A 27,506-nucleotide genomic window follows, 5' to 3' on the forward strand; every position below is an offset into this window, starting at 1 on the left:
AGCACCTGGAATTACTAGACAACCTGCTCCCCAAGTTCAAAGAGCACCTCTCCAAGCTGCTGACCCCCACCCAGAACTCCGTCAGCACTATCTCCCCTGACGTCGCAGCCACCACCTACCACACCTCTACCCCCAGCACCCTAGTAAATGGCCCACCTGCTGTTAACGCCCCCCACTCCCCAAAGACAGTCACAATTATCTCCACTGCACATACTAGCAGCCCCTCTAACATGACCCTGCTTACCCCCACCCATACCCCCTCCATCCCTCTCCCCCCGGACAGAGCATCCCCCACCCACAACACACCACCATCTGAACAAGCCACCGCCCAATGTTTATCCTCCCAACCCCCCACCCACAACACACCACCATCTGAACAAGCCACCGCCCAAAGTTTATCCACCCCCCCATCCCAGCCCCCTCATGACAGACACCTCTCCCTCCCCATCTCCCTCCCCACTCCCAACCACGAATCTCTCACACCTGACACAACAACTCCCACCCACAACACGCCTACATCTGCACACACCATCACTCGGAGTTTATCCACCTATCCCCCCCATCCCCCCCACGGCAGACACCTCTCCCGTCCCTGCTCCCTCCCCACTCCCACTCACAACGCTACCCCCCTCCCAACAAACGATACAGAACATACCTCCTCCCTCACCTTAGCTTCCCCCTCTCTCCCACCTCCTATTCTCAGCCCTCACTACCCTCCTGTCTCCCCCACCGTCTTCAGCCTCCACTCACTCTTCTACTCACCGGCACCGTCTTCCACTGAAGTCACTACCTATGCTCCCCACCCACCGCCTGTCTCACCTACATCACCCACACCCCTCGCCCACAAACACGTTCACACTTTGAATACCATCCCACCCTTTAGCACCGCTAAACCCCTCAACAACGCCAGTATACCCCCCCCCCCCTGATACCCTGCCTGCCCCCCAGATCACCATTCAATCACTCACCAACGGCCCTCTTCACCAACACCTTCCCCAATGACCCCCCTGACCTGACTTTATCCACCCTCCAACAAGTCAAAGAGGAAATCTTACAAATCAAAAAAGAAGTCCACGCTATCAAAGACCTCCTCTCCTCACAGCCCAGTCTACCTCGCACCATCCCACTACCCTACAAACGACGCACCCTCCCTACATACCCTCGCCCCCGACGACACAAGCAATGGCCTACTATCCCCGTTCGCAATAACTCCCTCCGCCCCCGTCGTGTTCTCAACCCCTTGTCGGACCGCGACCTATGCTCTCTCCTTCACTCTTATGGCCCAGGTCCGGTAAAAGACTTTTCCAACTCACACATCACCATACCCACAATTCTTACAAACACTCGGAGGCTCCCAACACTCAACAACAGAGGCTCCGTCCCTAACAACCTCAGAAAAGTTCACCTCACATTAGATAGCTCGACCACCCTACTCTCTCCCAAACTCAAATGCATCCTACTAAACTGCAGATCGGCCCAGAGACATTCCTCCGACATCGCGGATCTCGTCTCAGAAAGGGATCTGGACCTAGCCATTCTAACGGAAACGTGGCTCACTGAAGCCTCTACCCCGATTATGGACATACTAGTCCCCCCCAATTATCACATCATTAGGCTGGACAGGCCTCCTGGCAAGACGGGCGGGGGAATTGCATGCATCTTTAGGAGCAACCTCTCCGTTACTCAAGTCACCTCCCCGTCCCTTTCCTCCTGTGAACTCCTCTGTCTCGACATCACCAGTGAGGGCAAACAAGTCTGTGCTTTACATCTCATCTATCACCCGCCTGGTGACAATCTCATATTCTTTCAACAACTCATGGACATGATCACTTCCAATGCCGGTCGGCAGACCACTCAAGTCTACCTGGGGGACTTCAATCTCCACTGGAACGATCAGAAAGACACCGTGGTGAATAGCCTCAAATCGTTCCTCAAGGCGCTTGACCTCAGCCAATTATGCGATAAACCAACACACGACAAAGGCGCGATTCTCGATCTCATCATTGCCAAAGAGAACGCTATTCAACTGGAGGCGATTCTACCCTGTGATTGGTCAGATCACCACATTATCACCTTCTTTATCAACGAAAAAGTTAAACCTAACCCTACTCAACCAATCAAATCCAAAATATGGAAAAGGGATCTGAAGAATCTTAACCCCTCAACCCTACCACCCCACATCGGCAACCTCCTCCTTCCCCCTTCAGGTGCCTCAGATGTTCAATCACTAACTGACCACTACCTTGACTCTATGAATACAATAGTCAATGAAGTCGCCCCTTTGCAACTGAAGAGAGTCTCCACCAAAATCTCTAACCCCTGGTATGATGACAGACTCAATGATGAGAGGCGTAATATGCGAATGGCAGAGCGCACCTGGAGATCGGACCCTTCAGCACTGCATCTCAAAAAGCTTAAGAACAAGAGAAATGTCTACTTTAGGAATATAAAGCGCACAAAGTCGGACTTCTTCAGCCGCCAGTTGGACCAAGCGAAGAACAGGCCAAGAAAACTGTTCGAGCTAATCCAGACCCAAACAAAGGCACAACCCACACAATCAAACAGCACAACAAATGGCACCCCACACTGTGAAGCCTTCTCTGCTTTCTTTAAACTAAAGACTGACAACATAAGAAATGACCTCATCATGGATGTAAGCCGATACCCCAACCACACCAGAATGGCAGACACTCAACCTAAAAACAAGGCATCTTGGCAGTACTTCGATACCTATTCGGAAGAAGCAATACACAAACTGCTCTGCACCTTGAAGCCCTCTAATCACCTCACAGACCCTCTACCTGCTAATGCTGTAAAAGACCTTACCCCCTTGCTCCTCCCTCTCTGGACCAAGATCATCAACAGCTCTTTGCAGCAAGGCCACATTCCAGACTCCCTTAAGGTGGGGCAAGTCACGCCTATACTCAAGAAACCTACTGCTGATCCGTCTGACCTAAACAACTATCGGCCCATCACCAATATCCCCACCCTGGCCAAACTGCTGGAGAAATGTGTCCAACTCCAACTAACAAAACACATTGATCAATTTGACCTCCTCAACCCTCATCAATCAGGTTTCAGAGCGAAACATAGCACGGAAACAGCTATGACACACATAATTGATGACGCCCTCCAAATTCTGGATCGCAATGAGTCCTGCCTCCTCATCCTTCTTGACCTCTCGTCAGCATTTGACACGGTCAAACATGAGAACTTGCTGGAGCTGCTAAATACTCGAATGGGGCTATCGGGAACTGTTCTCAAGTGGTTTTCGTCCTTCCTTCACAATCGGTCTCAGAGGTTCAAGATCGACAATGTGCTATCTACACCTATACCTGCAGATCTAGGTGTGCCACAAGGATCCACCCTCTCCCCTACACTGTTCAACCTCGTTATGGAACCGCTCGCCACCTTGTAAATGTATGTAAATGTATTGCGATTTATATAGCGCACGTATCACCCGAAGGCATCAAGGCGCTTGCCTTGGGAACCCGTCCTGGTATTCCCCTGTGAGATAACCCCAGCAGGGTATCCACAAGGTGAAAGCCAGGCATCCCGCCGCGAGGGGCCGTAGTGGAGATTAAGCAAGCTATTGCCCAGAGTCGCAGAGTGTGAACCTGTGAATCGAGTAGGCACCGGAGCGAGAATTGTCGAGTCCGTGGAATTTTGAGCCCGAGACCCGCCGAGGCGGGGAATCGAACCCTGGTCCAGGACCGATCTCAGCTTCCGATTCTGCCGCCTCTAACCCCTGAGCCACACTTCTCCACTACATTGCTTCAAGCATCCAATGTTCAATTCCATATGTACGCCGACGACACACAACTCTATCTAAAGTTACAATCCCCGGAAGATATCAAACATCTGAATTCCACGCTTATTAACACCCAATCTTGGCTGGCCAATAATCACCTCAAACTAAACGCGCTGAAAACTGAGTTCCTACTCATCTCACCCCCGGCGAAAACGTCCTCCACCCAAACTTGGCTCAACAACCTAACAGCACTCAATGTCCAACCTACCATCGTGGACTCGGCGAAATCCCTAGGCATCACACTCGACGCCAAGCTCAACATGCAGCAGCACGTCAGCAAAGCCACTAAAGCAGCCAATTTCCAAATTAACACACTGAGGAAAATTAAACCCTTCCTCCCGGCCAAAGACTTCCAATCTGCTGTACAAGCTTTAGTCATCCCTCGAATTGACTACGGAATTGCGGCCCTCAGCGGTCTCCCGCTATCCACAACAGCACCCTTAAGAGCCTCCCTGAACGCTGCCGCGAGACTCATTACTGGCTCTAGAAAGCATTCCCACATATCCCCAGACTTAAAGTCTCTAAAATGGCTGCCTTTTGAAGCCAGAATACAGCTAAAAATTGCAGTTATGACACACGCGGCCGTGCACCACAAGGCACCCAACTACCTCGCTCAAAAGCTGTCTATATCAGGAGGCTCGAGAACCAATAGGAGCACAAAAAATCTACTCCTGAAACCTCGTAGATTCCGGAAAGCGAAAACTTACAAGCGCTCCTTCTCAGGAATGGCACCCAGGATCTGGAATGCGCTCCCGCCTGAAACCAGGCTGATCTCCTCCACGGCACTCTTCAAGAAAGAGGTGAAAACCATCCTTCTGGCCAAGATCTCCTGATCGCCATAGATGTTGGTTCAGAGACACCGCATTGTATCACTGCTCACCCTATCCCTTGGCACTACACTTTACCTGTAGAGTGGCACTACTACGCTACTCTCTTACTATCGACCAAGATATGATACACGTTGGTTTACTGATCCACCTGAACACCTCTGTATTGGGATCAATGACTTGTACTGTCCTATATTACTTCCCTACCTGATTGTATATGGATTGGTTTTATGTATGCTTTTTATTATCCATGTTATTACCATCTTATTGTTATTGTTATTGTCACCGTGTTATTGTTGCTTTACCCATGTTATCACCATGTTATTGACTTTTATACTGTTCCCAGTATCTCTGTTGATTCCTACTGCCCCTACACTGTCTTTGTGAAGCGCTCTGATATCTGTAAGGATCCTGTTCGCGCTATATAAAACTTTGAATAAATAAATAAATAAATAAATAAACCCAGATCTTTGTGACTGGGTTTGAATGTTTGCATTGTTCAACATTTCATCCATCATTTGTTTCTTTTGCTGGTGAATCTGGGTGCAGAGATGCTGGACGAGTCAGTAGCCTTGCACGCTAGACAGCAAAAAGGACAGAGGCCGCCTAGAAATAGGCTGCAAGGGGGGACTTGGGGACAAGACCCGGAGTTCCCAATGGGGAGCTTGGGATGTGAGGGTCCTGTGAGCACAGGGAAGCAGTCGGTTTCTTTAGGTCCAGGTGGGGTGGCTCTGTGCAGAGTGTTTGTGGTCGGCTGGCTCTCATGCATTACAGCGCTCACTGGTGCCAGTCGGTACCAGCGAAAGGGACAAAAATAGGACAGCAGCCCATTATTGGGAAATCTGTGTTTTGTGAGTTATGGGAAGGGAGACATTTGTAATCTCCTGATGTACAACCAGGTAGACCGTCTGGACAGAAAAACAGACTTGGAAGGATATTTTTTGGCTGATTGGAAATTTAACTGGAGACGGACTGGAGCAAAAATGTATGGGGCAAAAAAAGGGACTCCATTTTGTGTTGGCCACATCAACAGGAATTGGGTATGATGCTTGCCCTGAATGGCTTTCCAGCTTTGTACATGATAATGTCAGAAATGCATGGTTCTAATTTTGTAATTGAGATAACTTCATTATAATGGGGAGTCTTCTTTGAGGTGTTAGGAAGGTTTGTGCCTTTAAACACAAAATAATCCTTAAGGATGGGGCAGTTCCGGTTAGGCATAAGCTAAGAAAAGTGCCTATCCTGAAGAATCAAAAGCAATGTTGGATGATTTGTGTGAAAAAAAAAATAACTGAACTAATTCAATCATCGCCATGTATGTCTCCTGCAGTGATCTCTGCGAAAGGTTCAGGGGAACTACGTCCCTGCATAGATTTGTAGAGTTTAAACAATGACATTTGGATTGCTAGTCATCCTTTTCCGAATATGCATGAAATAGTTTCGTAAGGCATGTTCCAGTATTTGCGATTGCCTTTTGGTTTAGCTACTCCTGCACTGGTGTTTCAATGATTAACCCCTTCACCGCGGGGCTAATTCCCCCGTGACGCGGGGGGAGGGGTCCGCGCGCGGCGCCGCTGTGCTCGTGACGAGCTGAGCTGGTCATGCAGCAAGGTGGCCCTTTGCTGATGACGAGCTGAGCTAGTCAAGACTCCGTCATCAGCACGCAAGAGACTAATGAAACAGACTATTGAGGGTGAGGGTGTTACAGACGCTGTCACATTCCAGGACATTAGTTTGGAATGTGGAAAAACGTATTAGGAATATAATAAAAATGTGGGTGTCGTATTGAAGACATTCCAATGGAAGGGTTTGACTGTATGCGTTTTTAAATGTAATTTCTGTAAGAAAAAGTTGAGTTGACTATTTGGGCCATGCAATGTTTCAAAGTGGTATCAAACCTAAACGGAACCCTGTATAGGCAATTGTAATGCTGCTGCATCAATTTCTAAGGATCAGTTATTATAATTTCTGGGTCCAACAGTGTTTTATGCCATATATGTGCCGGATTATGCCACAAAAGTTGATCCTTCAAGGCGTTTGTTGAGGAAAAATTTGAAATTTGAATGGGGGGAAAGTTATTGAATGGCCCTTGAACTGTTTAAAAATGAATTGGAGGAGGCATCCTGGTTGAGACCATATGAGGTTGGAAAGGAATACTTGGTGGCTGTGGATGCAAGCAGTTTGGGTTTATGTGCTGTTTTAATGCAAAGAGACAAGAGCAAAGAATGGATTGTATGATATGCATTGCATACTTTAAGGTCTACAGAAATAAATGATGCAGTGATAGAAAAGGAGGTGTTAGCTTCTACTTAGGCTGTGCAACACTTTAGGCAATTTCCTTGGGAAACACAATTTATTCTAAGGACTGACCATATGCCTATGGTGAGTATCCTACCTGCAGGTGGGGGTAGGACTTTGACTGAACGGTTAGCTTGTTTGGCTGCTAAATTACAAAAATATCTGTGCATTGTGCAATGTATTCCTGGACGTGAAAATGTACACACAGATTGCATATGTGTTTTTAACTGGTAATTGATGATGAATTTGTTGATGAACTAGAGTGTGATGTAGCATACACTGTAGATGATGTCAGAGAGGGTTGTGAGAGCATGAGACTGCAGAGTTTCATTCTAGAAGATGAATAAAAGTAGTCCTTGTTGTACGATCAAAATTTGAATTTGGTTCAGAGTATTCTAATTAATGGATGACCTGAAGTACGCATGTTAAGCAAGGATTTAGCTTTGTTTAATAAAGTGCGAAATAAACTGATGATTTTTTAGGGTATTGTGGTAAGGGGCAACAAGATAGAGCCTCCTCAGAATCTATGGAGGAAAATATTTTCCCTGGCTCTTGAAGGTCATACTGGTAGGCCTGCTACTAAACAGAGGGTTAGTGAACTTTATTGGTGGGCAAAGATTGATGGTACGGTTGATGGTTGGGTGAGGGAGTGTGCACCGTGAGCTGATAGTGAAAAGTCGGCTAAAACGTGTGTTGTTGAAATGGAACCGGAGGAGTGTGTTAAAGGTCTGTGGAGGAAGTTGGGGTTGACCTTCTTGGAATATTTCTGGTGTTGGAAAAGAAATCTGCTTTTGCCATTATTTTGAAGAGATTATTTTACAAAATGGCCAGAGTTAAGGATGTGTGAGAGAGCAGATTCTAGAAAGGTAATTGAGTTTTTGGACAAAGTTGTTTGCAGAGAGGACTTAAAAAGAGGGTGGAGGTGTACCCAATGATGATGACTCATCCCTTCCAAGAGATGTGGTTCGTCATGTTAAAGTTTAACATTTTGTGATTTTGTGAGGATTAAGATTTCTACGTTGGTGGGTAAGGCGTTTGCCAGATGATTATATCCTATTAGAGTGACTGAAGTTTTTAACAAAGCTGTGCATGTGGAAGGTAGCAAGACTTGGAATCTTTGGAGAATTTCTGAGTTTGAAGGGGAAATTGGAGTCTGAGAGGTTGCCGGTACCAGATAGAAGTGAGAGTTATCTGTGTTTTTTTTACCTTGGGAGAGATGTGTTGGTTGAAGAAGCTAATGAATCTAATGTACCGTAAAGTGTGACAGATGGATGTCGTGATTCTGAGATGGATGGGAATGAAGAAACTGATTCTTTTGGTAATGTGGTGTGTTACACGATGTTCCTTCTTGTGATTCTACTCAGCATAGAAGTGAAAGAAACAAAAAGGTTCCTGAACAATGTAGGGAGTATGTAATGTGTTAGAAATTGTATTGATATTGTGTTTATTGTGAGAATTCATTCCTTTCTTTGTTGTGAACATGTTTTAATTACTATGTTATTATGGGTTTTTACCTTGCTTTATTGTATTTTATTCTTTATATGAATACTTTTGATTTCTCCTTCTTGTTTTATTATTATTGTACTTATTACTATATTATAGTTTTTATTTTGTTTTATTTTAATTGGTTCTGTATATAGATGTGGTAGTTTTTTCCAGCCTGTTTTAATATTAGTGTATCTTTTTTGGGGGAAAAAGGAAAGTTGTGTTGAATGTGTAATTGCAGTTGGAATAGACAAGGGTAGAATGTTCTGGGTTAGAATTATGTGGGTAGAATTATGGGGGGAACGGCAGCTGGTGGTTGTGAAGCAGTTTCGTTGGATTAAAACTACTTGAAGGATCCACCTGACAAACGTTTTTTCGTCTTCTTTACTGCATAAGTGTACTATAATTTATCAGTCAGAAAGACATTTATTCTTAAAAGTTTAGAACTGACTGGATATTCAAGGCCACAACTGTTAAGTTTCTGAGCTCACATCAGTTCGACCTCATCACCGTGAGACAGCCAAGTGCTCTCAACCTACCACTATCATTTAATATCCAAAAAGATACTCTTCAAAGACAGAGCCCTCAAAATAACAGTACATCACTCTGCAGTACACACCTATTGTCATAATGATGCATGCAAAAAGCACGCTTGGCAGCATAGATTGTCACATGACCCAATTTGCAAAGGGTAATTTAGTTGTAATTTCTGGCATCTTTGCACACATTTAATAAATGATGCCCACAGACTATATTGATTAAGCCACAAATAGGAAAAATAAAAACAATCTTACAAACTTCAAAAATTATCAATGGTCAATATTCATAATTAGAATTCTGTAAAACCTACCGGCTGTCCACGCTCTCCTGGAAATCCTGGGTCTCCTACATCGCCTTCTTCGCCCTGTCAGGGGTTAAAATATTGGACCATGAATTACTCAAAGCCTTGTGAGAATGAAGTGATGAAAGGTGCATGGCATTAAAGATGCATCTAAATGTGTTGCATTATTTCAGACAACCGGGGACAGTGCAAAGATGGATAGCCATTGCTCCTCATCCTTGGTGGGTCTATTTTTCATCAGATGGTTCTACTTGGGTTTTAGATGATAGTGATTGAAGGGGATCATCTCGCCTTATCCAACAATGCTCAGCAACCTGAACCTGGATGCACTCAAAACTGTAAATTCCATCCTACACTAAGTCGCTCATATTCACCCTGGACACCCATCTCACATTCTAGGAACACATCACCAAGAAAACCACAACAGCTTGGTACCAGCTCTCTTTCCTAGCAAAAGTGAAACTGTTCATCTCCGAAAGCAACTTCAGAACTACTGTTCAAGCTTCATCTCTTCAATCTGTATGGTGGCTTTGCCCTACTCCATGGCTTCATAAACTCGTCTATGGTCCTCTTAATGCATCAGCTGGAGGCAAATAATATAACTGCTTCACCCACACACTGCTGAAACTCCTCTTCCTTGCTGACCCATACCACCTTAAAACCCAGCCGCAGCATCGGCAAAGCCGTCACAACTGGCACTCAATCTATCTGGATGATAGGCTCACCATCTCTAGGGCCGTATGCTAGAATATCATTTTAAAAAAAGTCCTACAAAAATGTTGTAACCAGAATAATGACTACCACAATCGGTAGGAAAGTAAGTATGGATTTATTATTCATAACTCCACATCTACATACCTTGTAGATACATATATATTGTAGAGGTACATCTATGGTGGTAAGTAAACCTCTACCTAAACGCTTGTACATTCACAGTATTGTGGTAGTTGATAATATGGCGAGGGTGTTCTTTTAAAGAGAAGATTCTAGCAGAATACTCATTCCTGGTGGTCCCTGGCACACCCACAGCTAAGACACTGTCAGACCAGAGACAATTACGGGCAAACGGTAAAAAAAAAGCCAACAGGCCTTTTCTCTATAAGACCCCAGTATCTGTAACAACAACCCTGTATCCATCAGGACTTCTCCAAACCTGCTCCAATACCCTTTTAAGGTGCAGCCCTCATGTTAACAGTTAAGTAGTTGATATGCATGCTTATCAAGTTTTTCTCTGACAATCAGCTCTTCAATGAAGATGAAAATATACGAGCTACAGGAGTATGTTGAATACTCTTTCGGCAGCCAAAGATTTAACTCTCCTTTTGTAGAGTTAATTGCTCAAGTTCTCATGATCATTAGAGTAAAGAGAGAGTGAACTGTTTAGCCTAGAGGAAAGAGCTGAAGACTCACCTCTTTAAAGAACACTACATCATGATGCAGTCTCTCTCCACTTCAGCTCTCAAATCCCAGCTACCCCTCCAATCACACGCTCACTGTCTCTCTGCTGCTGCTGCTTTTCGGCTTGTTTGTGCTACACAAGTACCACATACATGCATACATCACAATCTCTGCCCTACTTAGTGGAGTGTGTCATAATACCAAGCCCCAGGAGCACACTAGGAAATGTCAATGTATGTTATAGTTAATTACTGTTGGTCTTCCTCTACTGTCCATTTATTTTAGGGCTCATCTGTTTTACTAAAAGTCCAACTTTTGGAACTGGTCTCTTCAAAACTCAAAGCAACTATTGTCGCTGAGGAATAAAAAAGATTTAGGTCCTCGATCTTAGTCAGAAGGCAGTCCTCAAGAGGCCAGTACTGGAAATTACCTACCGCATCAGGTTTCGAAGTAAAGAGGGAATAATGTACTGATAATGCCCGCCCTCCAGATATTTCACCAGCAAAAGCCTGGTGAAAAGAGTGGCTGAAAAACAGCCTGAAAATGAGACATCACCATTGGCATCAAGTGTGAAATTCCTCAAGTTTTAAAGTATTCCTGTGGTATTGGCAATTCCGGGTGCAGAAATACCACATTATTATTATTCATGGTCCACTCAGTGAGATGGACTTGGAAAAGTCATTTAGTCTAGTCCAGTTACAGAATGTCAAAAAGGAAAAAACTGCTAACAGTGACATAGGAAAGGCGGGCATAGGGAAAATAATGCAGACAAACCTTAGGTGGAATGCAATGCTTACTTGTCTGTTGGAATAGTGTTGCAGCTTGAAGCATTTTCTGGATTTACATGCTCTGCCATTTAGTGGTTTGATTCACAATTTTCGCTTTCTTCTCCTCTTCTTTTTTTCCCTGTGGGCGTTGTTGACCACCATTTGGTGGTATGTCGGTCCCCCCATAACGTCAGACATGCATATCTTCAAATTTGTTTTCCCTCTTGGCGACCTTCTGTCCGTGTTTTAAAAAAAAATACTTTTTACATGTTGTGTGAACAATTTAACTCCTCTGTAGTTTGTTTGAAAGGCACCTCATTGCTGGGGAGGTGGGAGTGTTGCACGTGAATCCAGAAAATTCTTCAAGCTGAAAAACTACTCCTACATGTAAGTAACCATTTAGTTTTGAAGCATGACTCTTTTCATTATTCACATGCTGTGAACTGATTGTGGAGTGTTATATTTCTCTTTTTGGAGGTTGGGTTGAAATGAGTTTGTGCTCGCATATAGATGTTTTAATACGTTTTGCCCTACTTTTGTTTTTCTGTTGACTTGAATGTCCACACAATAGTGTTTTGTACAGTGCATATTGATGACCAAGTGGCTGCTATGCACACGACATTATTTAAAATGTTCACCATGAATGCAAGGATTGCCTTTGTGGAGTGGGTTCTATCTTTGTCTACTAGCAGTATTCCTGCTCTCCTGTAACACGTCTGGAAGGAACGGACTGTCCATCATGCCATAGTTCCATGTGTCCGTTTGGGAGCCCTGGCATGCTGGTGCTAAGGAAATAGTATAGTCCACTTAGTACACGACTGTCCTGCAAGTGCCTAGAATTTGAAGCGCTCTTCAGCCTGTGTCTTTGACTGCTGGAAAAACCCTGGCAGCAGGATGGTTTAGTTCACATGGATTGTGGCATGATCTTAGGCAGGAAATGTGGGTTAGTTAGCATGTAAATCATTCTGTTTCTGTAGATATCCGTGTAGGGTTCCTGCGTGTAAGCATTTATAGTTTTCTTACCCTGCATAGTGATGTTATTGCTGTTAGGAATGCTGTTTGCAGGGTTATCATTTGTTGTCCTGCTTTATGCAGCAGTTTGAAGGATTTATTCATCAGTTGTTCGACTTATATTGGTTGGTTTCGGGTGACTGGCCTGTCCTATTTGCTTTGATAGTCAGTCCAGTGATAGTCGTAGCTTTATTCGCTTTCCATGCAAAATTTCCATCAGGTCAGAGACCTATATTTGTGTTGCACATTGTGGTGTTATTAATATTAGTGGCATGAGAGGCTGCACTGTATATCATCAGCGATATCAGTGGTATTGGGTAAAAAATGCATGGAAAAATTCCTGACCAGTCTATCTCTTGGGAAATGTGGTATTGGTACCTGGCTGCAAAGTTTTGGCATCTTGTGTTTTCTGAGACTGCAGACAAGTCTAATTCCCTAATACCCCATTTTTGAAAAATGATTTCCAATACTTGTTGTTTTACTTTCCATTCATGCATGATTGTTGTTAGTCTACAGTGTCTGTTTGCTGTTAGGGCTGGATGCCTCTGAATGGCCATTTTCCAAGAGCTTTGGGCTAGCTTTGACAGAACGTATGATTAGATTTGCACTGTCTTTCCTTTTATTTGTGCCTAGAAAGCACATAGTGCCACAATAACTATCTTCAGAAACAACATTTACTTTCTGTACTGGTTTCCTTGTATTCTAGAGGCCCCTGATGCTCAAATTCACCCTGTGTGCTCCCCATACTGTGTGGGACGCATCTATAGTGATGGTCACTGACAGAGGTGGTTGTACAAAAGGCCTCCCTATTGTTATTTAGTTCAAGTTCCACAATGCCATTTCTTTCTGTACCTTCAAAGTAGCAACCACTAGATCCTCCCAACTTCTGATAGCCTGTGACCACTGGTTTGGTATGCATTCTTGAATTGATCTTATATGAAGTTTTTGATGTGGAATTAATGCTATGCATGAAGCCAACATGACCATTTGTTTCCTAACTGTTCTTACTGGCAGAAATTAGCTCCGACTGGTAAAAGTGAGTTTTCTCTCTCAGTTTCATATTCCTTTTGGATGTGGGGTAGGAAGTCATGATCCTAGAAAGGTCTTATTCTTCTTAAGTATTGGAAAGGGTGTTCCAACTTCATTGAGAACCCTAGTTTGTGCAGTGTATGCATGACTGCTTTGATATTCCTGTGGCATTGTGAGAATGAGCTCCCCTATATTAGTCAGCAGTATAGGTAAACATTTTGAGAACGCTGTGGGTGCTGACTTGATACCAAAAGGAAGTATTTTCAATTGAGAGTAGACCTGGTTCATGCTGAATTGAAAGAATCTTTTGTGATTTTTGTTTATTGGCACATGAAGATAAGTGTCTCTTAAGGTATATGGTTACATGGGAGAGTGGGCTCTGGCAGAGGAACACAGGATGCGTGAGGTCCGGACGGATGTAAGGTGGTGGAGGACTGTCTTGAGTGGGCTGGAATATTACAAAAATGGATGGCTCCTGTCGCAGAGGAAGGGTTAGATACTGGCCTGATTACAAGCTCACAAGATCAGCAGGCCCGTTGGCCATGGGTCCATGAGTAATCTGCTGGGAACCCAATAGAGAGTAGGGGAAGGATTGGGCGGGGCACATGTTTGAGCAGGACTTGGTGAACGGTGCTGTACTGAATGTCATTCTGTCTGAAGTTTTGTACTTGCTATTACTATTTTTTAAATCGTGTACTAAACATTGGAAAAAAAAACAAAAAACATTTGTTTAACAATTAGAGATCGATAATCAGTCTCAGTGTATGGTCCGGTATTGGTAACAGAAACTATACCGAATAGATTATCTTCCCTAGGTACTTTTTCTATCACTTGTTTTTGAAGGAGTTCCACTACCTCCTGTTGTAAGCGGCTTTGCTCTTTGTCGGGCAAGAGTTTCTTTTGGCCTCCCACTTGGTGTTTTTTTAAGAGTTCAATATAGTAACTGTGTTGGATAATGTTAAGTATCCAATTGTCGGAGGTGGTTGACCTCCATTCCTTGAGGAAACCTCTTATTCTGCCCCTCACTGGAGGGATGTGGCGGGTGCGGGGCCAGCTTCTTCCTCTGGACCTGCCTCATTGGTCTAACAAGGTGTTGAGGGGAACTGCCACTGTGGGGCTGCTGATTGTGATACATTGGTATGTTGGAATAATGTCTGTGGAGTAGTGATTTGAAAGCCTCCTCTTAATGACAACCTTCTAACTGGAGTAGTCCCCCTTCTCCTGTTGCCATGTAACTGTAGAGCGCCCATGGCCTTTGCGGTATTATTATCCTTTATTATCTGTTGACGGGCGTCATCCATTGCCACTCCCACCAGATCTTCACCAGTGAAGAAAGTGTTTATAACTGTTGCTGGACCTTGTGCTAAAACCCTGAGACTCGTAACCAAACGTGTCTCCTAAGGGTAGTGCAGGTACACAGCGCGTCCAGCGCAAACTTAAGACAGGTTTTGGAAATAGCATAACTCACTTCCATGGTGGAATTTTCCCTTTCCCTGTACTATTCAAGGAGGTGCTTACTCAACTCCCCAGTTTCCTCCCACTGTTCATGGCCATATCAATTGAGGCGTGCATTGGAGCTACCTACTTTTCATTGTGTTGCAGCTGCTCTCTCTACCTTGTGTCCCACCATCCCGCTATTTTGCTTTCTTTTTATGGTGGAGGTCCTATTGACATTGAAAAATTGGCTTTTTTATGGCATTGGCCACTATTATTGAGTCTTCCACTGCATTGCCTTTATGTATAAGGAGGCTTTTGAGAAGTGTTTGCAATTTTTTTCAATCCTTTCAGTTACAGCTTAACATGATGCTTGTTCCCTAAATGCTTCCCTACCTTGGTCCAGGACGCTCAGGAACATAGGAATGTATTGAAACTTTTTTTTGCAATTGCAAGAGAGTTTCAGGAAGAAAACAAACTTATGACTGTTCTTCCTCTAGCTGCATCCAATACTTGTCTGCAGCTCGTTTTACCAAAGTGTTCTACATTGCAATGTCATCAGGAGGTAAATGCCTCAAAGGGTAGGATTAAATGCTCTTCTCGGGTGAACCAGTGTCAAGGTTTTGCCATTATTCATTGGTGGTCTCGGGGTCCTTGAAAAACCTGCTCATACATCTCCTCCTCAAAGAGGACTTTGTTCTTTTCCTCCTGGGGTTCCGGTGTAGACAGTGATGTTCGTTCAACTTGCTCCCCTTCGTGTCTCTTGTCCTTGATGGGTCTCCCAAGGGATTCAAAATCCTTTCACGTATTCGTCAAAAATCCATCTTTTTCTGGAGTATCCCTGGTATTTTGGCCTTCAAGTTGTTTTTTTGTTCAACCTTGAGTGTTCTTTATTTGGCATTGAGGATGCATGGCATCATTCTTCCCAGAGTTGGTGTGTTTGTATCAACTCCTTCTTCCTCTCACATTCTCGATCGCCTCTCGGCGTCAATCCTGTGTATGAAGAAAGTCCTCATATGGGATCCTTGTGTAGGGACCAATAGAGTTTTTTTTATTTTTGCAGGTATGCGACCCGTTTACGCATGCAAAAATACCTAAGGGCCCTGTACAAACCCTAATTAACGAGTCGAAATTTATTTGTGACTCGCTATTAGGAAGGGACGTTTCAAGGACGTCCCTTCCTAATAGCGAGTCTGAGCCCTAAGAATGACTGTTTTGCGCCCGCAATTGCGGTCGCAAAACAGTTATTTACCACCTACTTGAAGTAGGTGGGAAAGCATTCGCAAACGGGAAAATATTTTTTAAGGGCAGGCAGTGGTCCCAGTGACCACTGTCTGCTCTTAAAAAATGTAACAAAAAAGTTTCATTGTTTATTTTTTTTATGCACCCGTTTTCCTTTTAGAAAAATGGGCTGCATTTTTTTTTTTTTAAACTGATTTATTTAAGAGCTGTCCCAGACATGGTGGTCTGTTGAGCCCAGCAGGCCACCATCCCTGGGAGGGCCAGCCATTCCCAATGGGGTCACGAATAGCGAGTGGCTCATTAATATTCATGAGGCTCGCATTTTGCGACCCGTTTGGGAATCGCTAATAGTGTCTCTGACATTGTTGTACATTTGCTTTTGCGACTCGCAATTTTTTGCAATTTGAAGTAGCAAAAGCACATGGTCGTACATCTGGCCCCTATAGCCTTGCAGTAGCTCGAACTGTTGGCAAACAGAGGAGCCAACATGGTTTTTGCACATCCTTCATTGGCAAAACAACAAGAATCTGGTGTGTGGCGATGCAGTGCGAACAAAGTAAGTACATCCCTGCACAACTGTGCAGATCCTAAGTACTAAGTTTGAATGATCACTTTTTTTAGATTTGGCATTAGCCAAAACCTATTGATCTTGCTAAAACTATATATAAAATATACTTGCTTACTGGGGCTTTTACCAGCCCTCTTCTTCCATTTGTCTGTTATTGTGTCAATCATATTTTTCTTCTGCCCAATGCAGCATGTAGACCAGTGCAATAGGTCCGCCTACTTCAACTACAGGCTCACTTTACTGTGAATGAGGGCATTCTGCCTTTTCACTAGGAGCACATCAACACACAAAGTAGTTCCCTTCCATGAATTAATTATGAAAATGTGTATTTTTTGAGACCCCAAAAATATTTTAGTTTATAGCCATTTTTTTTTTTAGATTGAGGAGAGCTCTACAGCTCCCCAAAAATAATGGTTTGCAAAAACTATGACAAAACTAAACACGCACTGACAAAGTCAAAGGCTGGGAGTCAAATCAAAACCTATGCCTTGCCAATGTTTGTAAAAGGAGAGTGAGTGTCCAGTGTCCTGCATCTGCAGACACTGGACAACCAGAAACATAAATACATAGTAGAGAGCAGACACGTGAACTAAAAGTTTTGGGCAAACGCGCATGTGCAACAATACATGCGAACAAACATTTCAAGAGAAGCGATACACAATTCGGAGAAAGGCAGCTTATGTGCTCATATGAAGGGCTGTACTTGGGCACTTGGCTTATCGTCCTTCTTCAAATTGGTGAGATTACCTGACAGCAACACAGATTTTCCAATCACTCATCGCTAGCCCAGCGCACAAAGCCAAGTATTAAAAGACAGGTCCTTGGGCGAGCCAGTAGGTGTGCAGAAGGAAAAGACTAATAATACCTTAAAAACAAGTTAACCTTCACTTGTGTTTAATGCATCACAAAATTTAAAGAGCTAATTCAAAATCTGCGGAAATTATACACTGGGAGCCAAAACAAAGAAAAGCTATCCACACCATCAAGCACATGCAGTATCATCTTACACTGGCATTTGAAAAGTTGAGTGTAAGATGGCAGATACTGACTGGTACTTAACAGAAAGACCTATATTGTTATACATGTTGCTAATGTTTTGAATGTTGAAACTACCCTAACATATCTTTAATTTTGCTTGCCTTGATTCCCGAGACTGTTGCAAAGACACCAAAAAATACACCTCCCCCAAATATTCCAAGCCAGGCATTAGACTAGTAAATTACCTTGTCCACAAACATTTGGACACACTTCTGCTACTTTCCTTCTCTTTTGAAAGAAGCTTGTAAATAGGCTAATTCAGGCTGGCAATGATATAAAGAGAAGCTTCAACATTTGGAAAACAAGCACGTGAATGAAGTAGATATTTTCTATATTGTTATTATTTTATCAAGTATTGCCAATTTAGATTCCGTATAAAAGCAAGATCCATCTAATTGTAATGTTATTTGCATAGAAGCATTCTATTAGATATCAATTTCACAGGACACGTGACTTTTGAGAAGTGCGAAGATAAGCACGCATCTTTAGGTGACCATATGCTTGTCAAACATAACACCATTTAAAACATGTCTGTCAAACAACCTGTATGGTACCAGGAAGACAACTAACCTGCTCGCCTCTGTGTCCTTTTGGAAATCCTTCAAACTCCAATGGTCCAGGCCTTTCTGCACCTCTCTCACCTGGAAATCCAACATCTCCCTATGTGGAAGCAAAGCAAGAACATGCATGAATTTACAGTTCAGATTGAACATTAATGTCAGCCCTGATCGTGGCCAAGGGTGCCTAGTAGAAAACATATTCGATAATTGATTTGTCAAGGACCTGAGATTTGCACTTTGAAGAACAGTTCCGTCTACATTGACATACCCAGAAAGAAGAACGTGCCTGCTCCCCACACAGGCAATGTTTTAGCAGTAAAGGAAAGGAAGAGAGGAGCCCCCTTAATATTATTACAGTCGGATTGTGTCCTTTTTGTGAGCACACAAGTCAACCAACATATATGATGCATTTACACAACATTCACTCAATATTGTAGAGCCATCCACACTCGAGATCAGGATTTAGTTAACCATCAACTTTTAAATACACAAAAGGAGCAGATTACAACTAAAGAAGGAACACCGCATCAGTAACACTGCACCTCGAATTACCAGTACAGTCTTTTCAAGCTGCAATATTGCCTTATTACAATCCTTTCCATGAGAAATGGGGAATATTTGTGCTACTCAGTGTTCAGCATCAATTCCTGCAGGTTTTTCATACACCCCAGACACTTTTCACCAATGTTGTATAAGAAAATGTATACTGAATTAGATTTAAAAAATGAATGTGAGTATTATTAGGCAGTAAACCATAACTCAAAACTTGGCCATCGGTTAGACATGGTTCTTCTTTGTGTACGCCCAAAGATTTCCTCAGGATTCATGAATCTGTGACCAAAACATAAGTGGACCCATAGCCATGAAGTTCCATTTACACCCAATCATCTTGCTATCTTCAGCCTTGTTTACTATCTCTTTACCTTGATTAAATCTCCTTTTGGCATTATCTTCTATCCTTTCTGTCATGTAACCAAGGTTTGCCCTCTTTAATACACTTATAGCCTTTTAGAGGGCTCTCTCATTTCCTATTCCTCTTTAACAAGTACTTTGTCCACACTTCTGAGGTAATCTCTGGAATCTCCTATGTACACTTTCCCTTGAGTGATGCCTTCCAGTTGATATCTCTGAATATCATTTTGCACCTGCATTCTTCTTATTTTTATATCTATCATTTCTTATTTCCTTATTCTAGTAACTCCGTCCCACACTTCTAAACAGCCATATTTAGGCACGTTTACACTTCATAACACTGCACAATAAATAAGTCTATATTTGCGGTTATTATTAATACAAAAGGAAAATCACAATAATACCACATCTGACACCATCAATAATGTGGGGGTGATTCTAGGTTGCAGTAATACCAACCAGTTGTATGTTTTGACACATGAAAATGGGAAATAACCGTTGTATTGGGACTTTGGCCTCTGATCTCACAATTTGCCCTAATTCTGGGACCTTTCCCTACTCCTATCTCACCAGGTTTTCCCCTGAAAGATGCAAACTGTTGAATTAGGATTGCAGCTTTCCTATATTACCCGTAATCCTGATACAGATGGTAACGCTTGACATCATCTGAGCAGGGATTTAGAAGGGATTTGTAGTAAGGGTCTAAATTTCTGCTCATAAGTGCTAAAATGATTTATGTGGAAACAGGCCGGATCTTAAACGTATTCCCAGCGACAGCAGGCTCTGAAATATAGCACTCTGCAAGGTTCAACCGATCTGATCACAAACCAAGGCATTTACAAAGTGGGTCTATATAGAGCAGATAACATAAGACCTTACTTTTAAATATCAACATTGGTTTCAACTGTTATTTTGAAAACAATAATTTCATGTTTTAGAGATCATCAATGAAAGGCATTTAATAACTCACTACTGTATAGACATAATTTAGGCACAATCAGAAAACGTTGTTCAGTTGAAGGCTGTGCGGTGTGTGACTTGTTAGTTCCTGCAGTTTACCAACATCTATATTATGCAAGTACCTTTTCACCAAAGAAATATTCATTCATTCAACGCTAGCATTTGTTTCACAAATCTTACCTTTTCTCCTTTCTGTCCTTGATAGCCAATCCCCATGTTTCCCTGAAAAATAAGAACAAAGAACAGAAATTACTTGACACATAGCATAACTAGACCCTTATTTATTAACTTCTTTTTGAGGCGAAGGATAAAGAAAAAAGATTGATACATGATTTTTCAGAAATCTAGGTATGAAAATAAATGCTCTCATTTTGCAAAGCCTTAGAATTCGGATAGGGCCATAAACTGGAGTTGCTGGCCCCATCAGAATTTCAGATTTTGCAGGAATATGTATGGGGTATTTCACCCGGAAATAAATGTGGGAAAGACCGATTCCCATATGTTATTACTATTATTTATTTATTACTTGTAGAGCGCAACATTCATCCCTGGGGATATCACGGCGCTAAGGATTAGGGTGATGAGTAGGATCCGCGAGATTGGTGGATCAGATATCAGTCTTTGAGAAATAGGTGTGTTTTGAGTTTTCTCCTAAAAATGTTGTAATCTTTGGTCAGCCTGAGTTCAACTCGAAGCTCGTTCCAGTGGCGTGCTGCGAGAAGGTGCGGCCTCCCATTCTGGATTTATTTATCCTTTTGTTTCGGCAAGTGCGAGGTGTTGCGATCTTAGCGATCTGGTAGGAGTGTAGAAACGTAATTTGTTCTGGAGGATCACGGGGCCTGTGTCGTGGAGTGTCCTGTGGTGTATTTGTCATTGTTGCACACTAGTTCGGCTGCAGCATTCTGCACCACATGTAGTCGTATGAAGAGGTTGTCCGGCATGCAAACGAAAAGGGCATTGTCATAGTAAGAGAAAGGTAGTAGCACGCACGCGCGCTATTCTGCTGAATTGTTATTCTCAGCGCTGCTGTCATTTTTAAAAATACCTCGTTTGTATTTTTTTTGTTATAAACTGTATTTCCCCTGTTTTTAAAATTATCTCTGTGTGCCCTCTCACTTGCACCTTAAATTGGGCCCCCCACCGCGCTTTTCGCGGATCTATCGCACTTTTTCTTCAGCCTTCGTGTTTGGCGCCGGGCGCCATCTTGGGGGTGGTGTGGAGCCAGTGTGCCACTTGTTTGAGCGCTCTAGCGCTCTCTTGGGATACAGGTGAGCCCTACTTAAGGCGAGCTAGGTAGTAGCTCGACCTGGAGAAAGGTAGTAGCACGCACGCGCGCTATTCTGCTGAATTGTTATTCTCAGCGCTGCTGTCATTTTTAAAAATACCTCGTTTGTATTTTTTTTGTTATAAACTGTATTTCCCCTGTTTTTAAAATTATCTCTGTGTGCCCTCTCACTTGCACCTTAAATTGGGCCCCCCACCGCGCTTTTCGCGGATCTATCGCACTTTTTCTTCAGCCTTCGTGTTTGGCGCCGGGCGCCATCTTGGGGGTGGTGTGGAGCCAGTGTGCCACTTGTTTGAGCGCTCTAGCGCTCTCTTGGGATACAGGTGAGCCCTACTTAAGGCGAGCTAGGTAGTAGCTCGACCTGGAGAAAGGTAGTAGCACGCACGCGCGCTATTCTGCTGAATTGTTATTCTCAGCGCTGCTGTCATTTTTAAAAATACCTCGTTTGTATTTTTTTTGTTATAAACTGTATTTCCCCTGTTTTTAAAATTATCTCTGTGTGCCCTCTCACTTGCACCTTAAATTGGGCCCCCCACCGCGCTTTTCGCGGATCTATCGCACTTTTTCTTCAGCCTTCGTGTTTGGCGCCGGGCGCCATCTTGGGGGTGGTGTGGAGCCAGTGTGCCACTTGTTTGAGCGCTCTAGCGCTCTCTTGGGATACAGGTGAGCCCTACTTAAAGCTCGCCCCCTGCGCGCAGCGGTGACGCGCAGCGGGAGCGCCGGACTCTCGCCGGAGTCAAGCCAGAGTCCTGCCCGTCTGCGCCCGTCTGCGTCCCGGAGGCTGGCGGAGCGGCGGTTGGGACTCTACCTTCAGGGATGTGTCCCCCTGTTACCACCGTTTTGCGCTATTCTCCGCGTGAGCTCCGTTCTTACGATCCCCAGGGCTCTGGCTGTCGCACTGTTTTTCCCCGACGCCATCATGGGAAATCCCGTTGCCCGGGTTGTGGCTGGTGCCCGACCCGCTCGCTCCTTTCACGGCCGTGCAAGAACATCCTTAGTGTGGGCTTCGGATGCATGCTATTAAACACCAGGTCAGCATGTAAACATGCGCAAGACATCTATGAGCTTTTAGATCTAGAGAAGCCACTATGTCTCATGCTTACTGATACATGGTGGGGGGACTCTTCCAACCCTGATGTCGCGATGGCAATCCCTCCTGATTATAACATCTACAGGAAGGATAGAGCCAATGGTAGGGGTGGTGGAGTGGCGATAGTGGTCAAAAAAGGAACCCCTTGTGCGATCCTGCCAGCAACGGACATCCGAGGCTCGGAGACCCTAGCGTTCTCTATAAATCTATCGCCTCATCAATCCTTTAAGGGACTGCTCGTGTACAGGCCACCTGGTGCACCCGGTACCTTTTTTGAAGATCTGGAGCCGGTGCTGGTGGAGTTGGCCCTGAAAGCTGAACATGTTATTGTGGCAGGTGATTTCAACTTTCGGATGGATGATCCATCCGATCCGGCTGCCATTAAACTCTTTGAGGCGCTGACCCCGCTGGGGCTGATCCCTTACCTTCAGGAGCCTACGCACGAGAAGGGGCACACCCTTGACCAGATATTCTCGTCCTCCCCTCTTGAGGGCATAGAGATTACTCCTGTTTTATGGTCTGATCATTTTCTTGCCAATTTTGTGATCAAGGGCATAGTTAAATCTGTGCCGTTCTCGGCACATCAACAGGGTCGTGTCCACAGGGTATACCATCGAGTGACCCCAGAGATGCTGGCCCAGGCTGCGGTGGTCCACCCCTGCCTCCTTTCAGGCGATCTTGACAGGGATCTGCAGACCATGCAGGACTGGCTTCTTGACAGGCTAAACGATCTTGCCCCGGAAGTAACATCCCGCCCGTCACCGAAACGGGTCTCCGCGCCCTGGTTTACCGCTGCACTGTGGGCTACGCGGCAGCAGTGCAAGGTAGCCGAAAGAGCCTGGCGGGCACAATATGATACTGCTGCCAAGGTTACCTACAAAACGGTGGTTAAGGCTTACTACTGGGACATCCGCCTGGAAAAAAAAGCTTATTTGGCCAGGAGAGTGGAGGCTGCCTCCAACTCCTGCAAGGAGATTTTCTCCATTGTGAGAGAATTTACCTCCCCCTGGTCTAATACCTCGGACGAAAAACCTTCAGGTACCTGGGCTACGGACCTTGCTGATTTTTTTACGAGCAAGATCCAACGCATCCAGGAGTCATTCCTGGCACCAGTATCTGCGGGCCAGACTGAACCTGATAACATCATATCACCACAGGCTGGGCCAGGGGTGACGCTGAGTGTGTTTCCCCCACTCTCTGCTTCCGACTCCCTGGCTCTAATGGGAAACTTAAAATCGGGTTCACCCCTTGACCCATGCCCTGTTAAATTTCTAGCGAAAGTCGCGGAGGTGATCAACCCGCTGGCTAACCCGCTGCTAAATCTTTCGCTGAGGCTTGGTGTGGTCCCACATGCCTGGAAACAGGCGATGGTGATCCCCTTGCTTAAAAAGCCTGGTCTAGATCCGAAGGCCCCTGTTAATTATAGGCCTATTTCTCTGTTGCCGGCTCTCACGAAGGTTCTGGAAAAGCTTTCCAATTTTCTTGAATCTAATGAGATCCTGCATGCCACCCAATCGGGCTTTCGTCCCCATTTCAGCACAGAGACTGCGCTCCTTGAGGTCTCGGAAACCATTAAAGGAGTCCTGGACTCTGGGGGCAAAGTCATGCTGGTGATGTTAGACCTGTCGACACCGTTCCCCATGGTGGTCTTCTCGCTAGACTTTTCGAGGTAGGTCTACGGGGGACGGTGTTGGACTGGTTTTCCTCCTTCCTAGCCGGCCGCCGGCAAACGATCTGGGCTCCGCCTGATTCCGCCGCGATGCCGCCTCTGGGAGTCGGGGTCCCTCAGGGCTCTATTTTGAGCCCGACCCTCTTCAACATCATTATGACCCCATTGGCGGCGCTGGTGGAGTCGCATGGCGCCCAGATCGTATCCTACGCGGATGACACCCAGCTCCTCTTTTCTTGTAAAAGAGGAGGTGACTTTGATGGGGAGAGTATTCGGGATTGCCTTGGGGCTGTGTTTCATTGGTTCCATCTGAGCAGCCTCAAGTGCAATTCCGACAAGTCCGAGGTGCTTTTCTTCGGGTGTGACACAGAGCCAGACTGGCAGACCTGGTGGCCAATGGATATGTTCCCTCCTTCGTGTTCCTCTCAGGTTGCTAAAAATCTGGGGGTTAAGATGGATAACAGGCTAACCTTGAAATCCCAGATCCTGGGGGTGGCGGGCACCTGCTTTGGCATCCTTAGGATGCTGCGGAGGTTTCTTCCCCTGCTATCCGAGGAACATAGGGCGTTGACAGTCCAGGCTCTGATTGGGTCCAGGTTGGATTATTCCAACATTCTTTACCTGGGCCTTCCAGAGTACTTGCTACAACGGCTTCAAGTAGTGCAGAACGCCGCTGCCAGGGCAATTTTTGGTCTTAATAGGCGTTCCAGTGCCTCGGGCCTGTTGGCAACTTTGCACTGGCTTCCTATCCGCAAGCGGATCGCCTTTAAGGCATTGACCCTGGCCTACAAAGCTCTTCACAAGGGAGGAGCTAAGTACCTCCATAAGAGACTGGTCTTTTATCAACCGACCAGGTCTCTGAGGTCGGAATCCCTGTACCTGGCTGTTGTCCCTCGGGTTAAGAAAGCGCGCCTTGGTGGCCGCTCTTTTGGACTGCTGGCACCACAGCTGTGGAACTCTCTGCCGCTGGCTTTGCGGGGAGCCACTAGCCTGCTGGCTTTTAGGAAGGGCCTTAAAACGTGGCTGTTCACTCAGTAGTCTGTCTTTTGTAAATTTTCTGGCTGATTCTTCTTCTCTTTTATCTGGTGTTATGTTAGTATGTCGCAGTTTCTTCTCTTTCTCCTATAAAGCGCCGGGACACTCTTTTTGAGTAGCCGAGCGCTATAGAAAAGATTTAATAACATAACATAGTCCAGTCTGCTGACCAGCAGGGCATCTGTAACTGTCTTCCTGCTTTCCAGGGGAATTCATGGGAATAGTCTTTTTAAAAGTTTCAGGGTGCCAAAGCTTTTTCCACATAGAGTTCGTATATGGGCCTGCATGGATAGTCCAGGTTTTTGGCACAGTGCTTGGGTGCTAGGCGTCTACCATAGAGGAGGGCCACCAGGATGTCTCCCAAATATGTTTGGCTTCCCCAAGGAGCAGGATCTCGGATTTGTCTGCGTTTAGCTTTAGGCAGTGGTCTGCCATCCAGTTAGCCATTTCGGTGAGGCAGCTGTTAAGTTTCATTTTGGTGTCATCATGCCCCTCCCTGATGGTGATTGTTGGTTGCGTGCCATCCGCGTAGGAGCACACACCAAAACCCCATTCTGTCCCAATTTGTGCCAGAGGTGAGACATAGGTATTGAACAGCATGGGGCTGAGGGATGCCCCCTGCGGGACACCGCATTTCAGTTCTTTTGGTTTGGATGAGAAGGCACCTAGCTGTACAGTTTGAGTTGTGTTGCTCAGGAAAGAGCTGAGCCATTGAAGGGCCTTTCTACGCATTTCTTTTTCATGTAGATTCTCAAGTAGGAGGTGGTGGGAGACAGTGTCGAACGCTACAGACAGGTCTAACAGGATCAGGGCCACAGCCTTGCCCTGGTCCAGTGATGTTCTAATATTGTCCGTGACGGCCAGCAGGGTAGCCTCTGTGCTGTTGGTGGCCGTGAATCCCATTTGAGAGGGGTCCAATAAGTTGTTGTCTTCTAGGTAGTTGGACAGCTGCCTATTGATCAACTTCTCCAATACTTTGGAGAGGTACGGAAGTTGGGAGATAGGTCTGTAATTGACCGGGTTTGTCGCGCCTGCTTTTTTTAGTAGTGGAGTTACTATGGCTTGTGTCCATGTCTCTGGAAAGGATGCTGTTTCTAGGGATTTGTTGAAAAGGTGTGCGATAGCTGGGGTGAAGGTGGGTATGATCTGCCTGAAGACGAAGTGTGGGCAGGGGTCAAGGAGAGATCCTGATTTGATTTCATTCATGGTTCTGGCAACTTCTGCTTCAGTAATCGGGGCAAAGCTATTCAGTTTAGCGTGATTATTGGAGGAACGTTCTGTTTCTCCCCTGTATTGGAGGAACGTTCTGTTTCTCCCCTGTTAGTGGGGACCACTGGGGTATTTAGGTTAAATGTTTCTCTATTTTGTCTATGAAAAAGTTACTAATCATTTCACAGTTCTCTGCTGAAGGGTGCAGCGTTTGTGACATGCAGGTAGGTTTGCATAGTTCTTTTATGATTTTGTATAGCTCTTTAGTTGAGTTGCCATTTTCGTTTATTCTTTGTGCACAGTGTGTCTTTTTCACTTTTTTTATGGCGTGATTGTAAATATTGAGATCGGTTTTGTAGGATAGTTTATCGGCCATCCAGTCTGGACATTCTCCAATTATGTTCCCTAGTTTTGCACTTTTTTTTTAGAGCTTTGATTTCTGGTGTATACCATTTTCCTGGAACAAGGCTGCAAGATTGTTCAAAAACATGATTAAGAAAGTCCATCTCTGTGGCTGCGGAAAAATCTCTGGAAGCCTTCCATGACCATATACATTTTTGTTTTTTATCTCCATTTCTTCCCAAATAAACCCCAAAACAGACACTTTAACAGGCTTCACCTATCACAAGGCAACAGCTTTCCTGTAGTTTTCTCTTACCAAATGTCTGGGTTGGTCCTCTTGCCAATGCTCTGCCCATGTGAAAACACTTTCTGAACATTTCATGTCAACTTTGCTGGAATTTTATTACTCAGTGAAAGACTGTGTCCATAGAGGAAGAATTAGTTATATATCAAAATTTGATTTAATGTAATTTACCTTACGACCTCATGACACAGCATTACCCAAGATACCTGTCTACGTCTTTTATTTTGGGGAACCAACATCTTTCTAGGGAGGTTATCTCTCACTCTTCTCATGTCCACAAATCAGTCACACCAACAGACTGACGGGCACCAGGTTTTGGGGTAAAGCAGTGAGGCAATATCATACAATTACTCCCAGCCCACATGCCTCTTTTAAAATAACCCTATAAGGC

The 27,506-nt window shown here is 44.7% G+C and overlaps 1 protein-coding gene across 2 annotated transcripts in view; it reads right to left on the bottom strand.

Moving 5' to 3' along the window:
* Positions 1 to 27,506, bottom strand: part of COL4A6 (collagen type IV alpha 6 chain) — a 907,271-nt gene that overhangs the window by 363,663 nt on the left and 516,102 nt on the right. For both annotated transcript variants that reach the window (XM_078688783.1, XM_078688784.1), the window contains 3 exons: positions 20,362 to 20,403; positions 18,320 to 18,409; positions 9,272 to 9,325 (listed from right to left, as the gene is read on the bottom strand). In XM_078688783.1, the coding sequence (XP_078544909.1) occupies positions 9,272 to 9,325; positions 18,320 to 18,409; positions 20,362 to 20,403 (186 nt within the window). The remainder of the gene's footprint in view (positions 1 to 9,271; positions 9,326 to 18,319; positions 18,410 to 20,361; positions 20,404 to 27,506) is intronic.

Source organism: Lissotriton helveticus, chromosome 4_1, assembly GCF_964261635.1.
Source record: "Lissotriton helveticus chromosome 4_1, aLisHel1.1, whole genome shotgun sequence".
Taxonomy (NCBI): domain Eukaryota; kingdom Metazoa; phylum Chordata; class Amphibia; order Caudata; family Salamandridae; genus Lissotriton; species Lissotriton helveticus.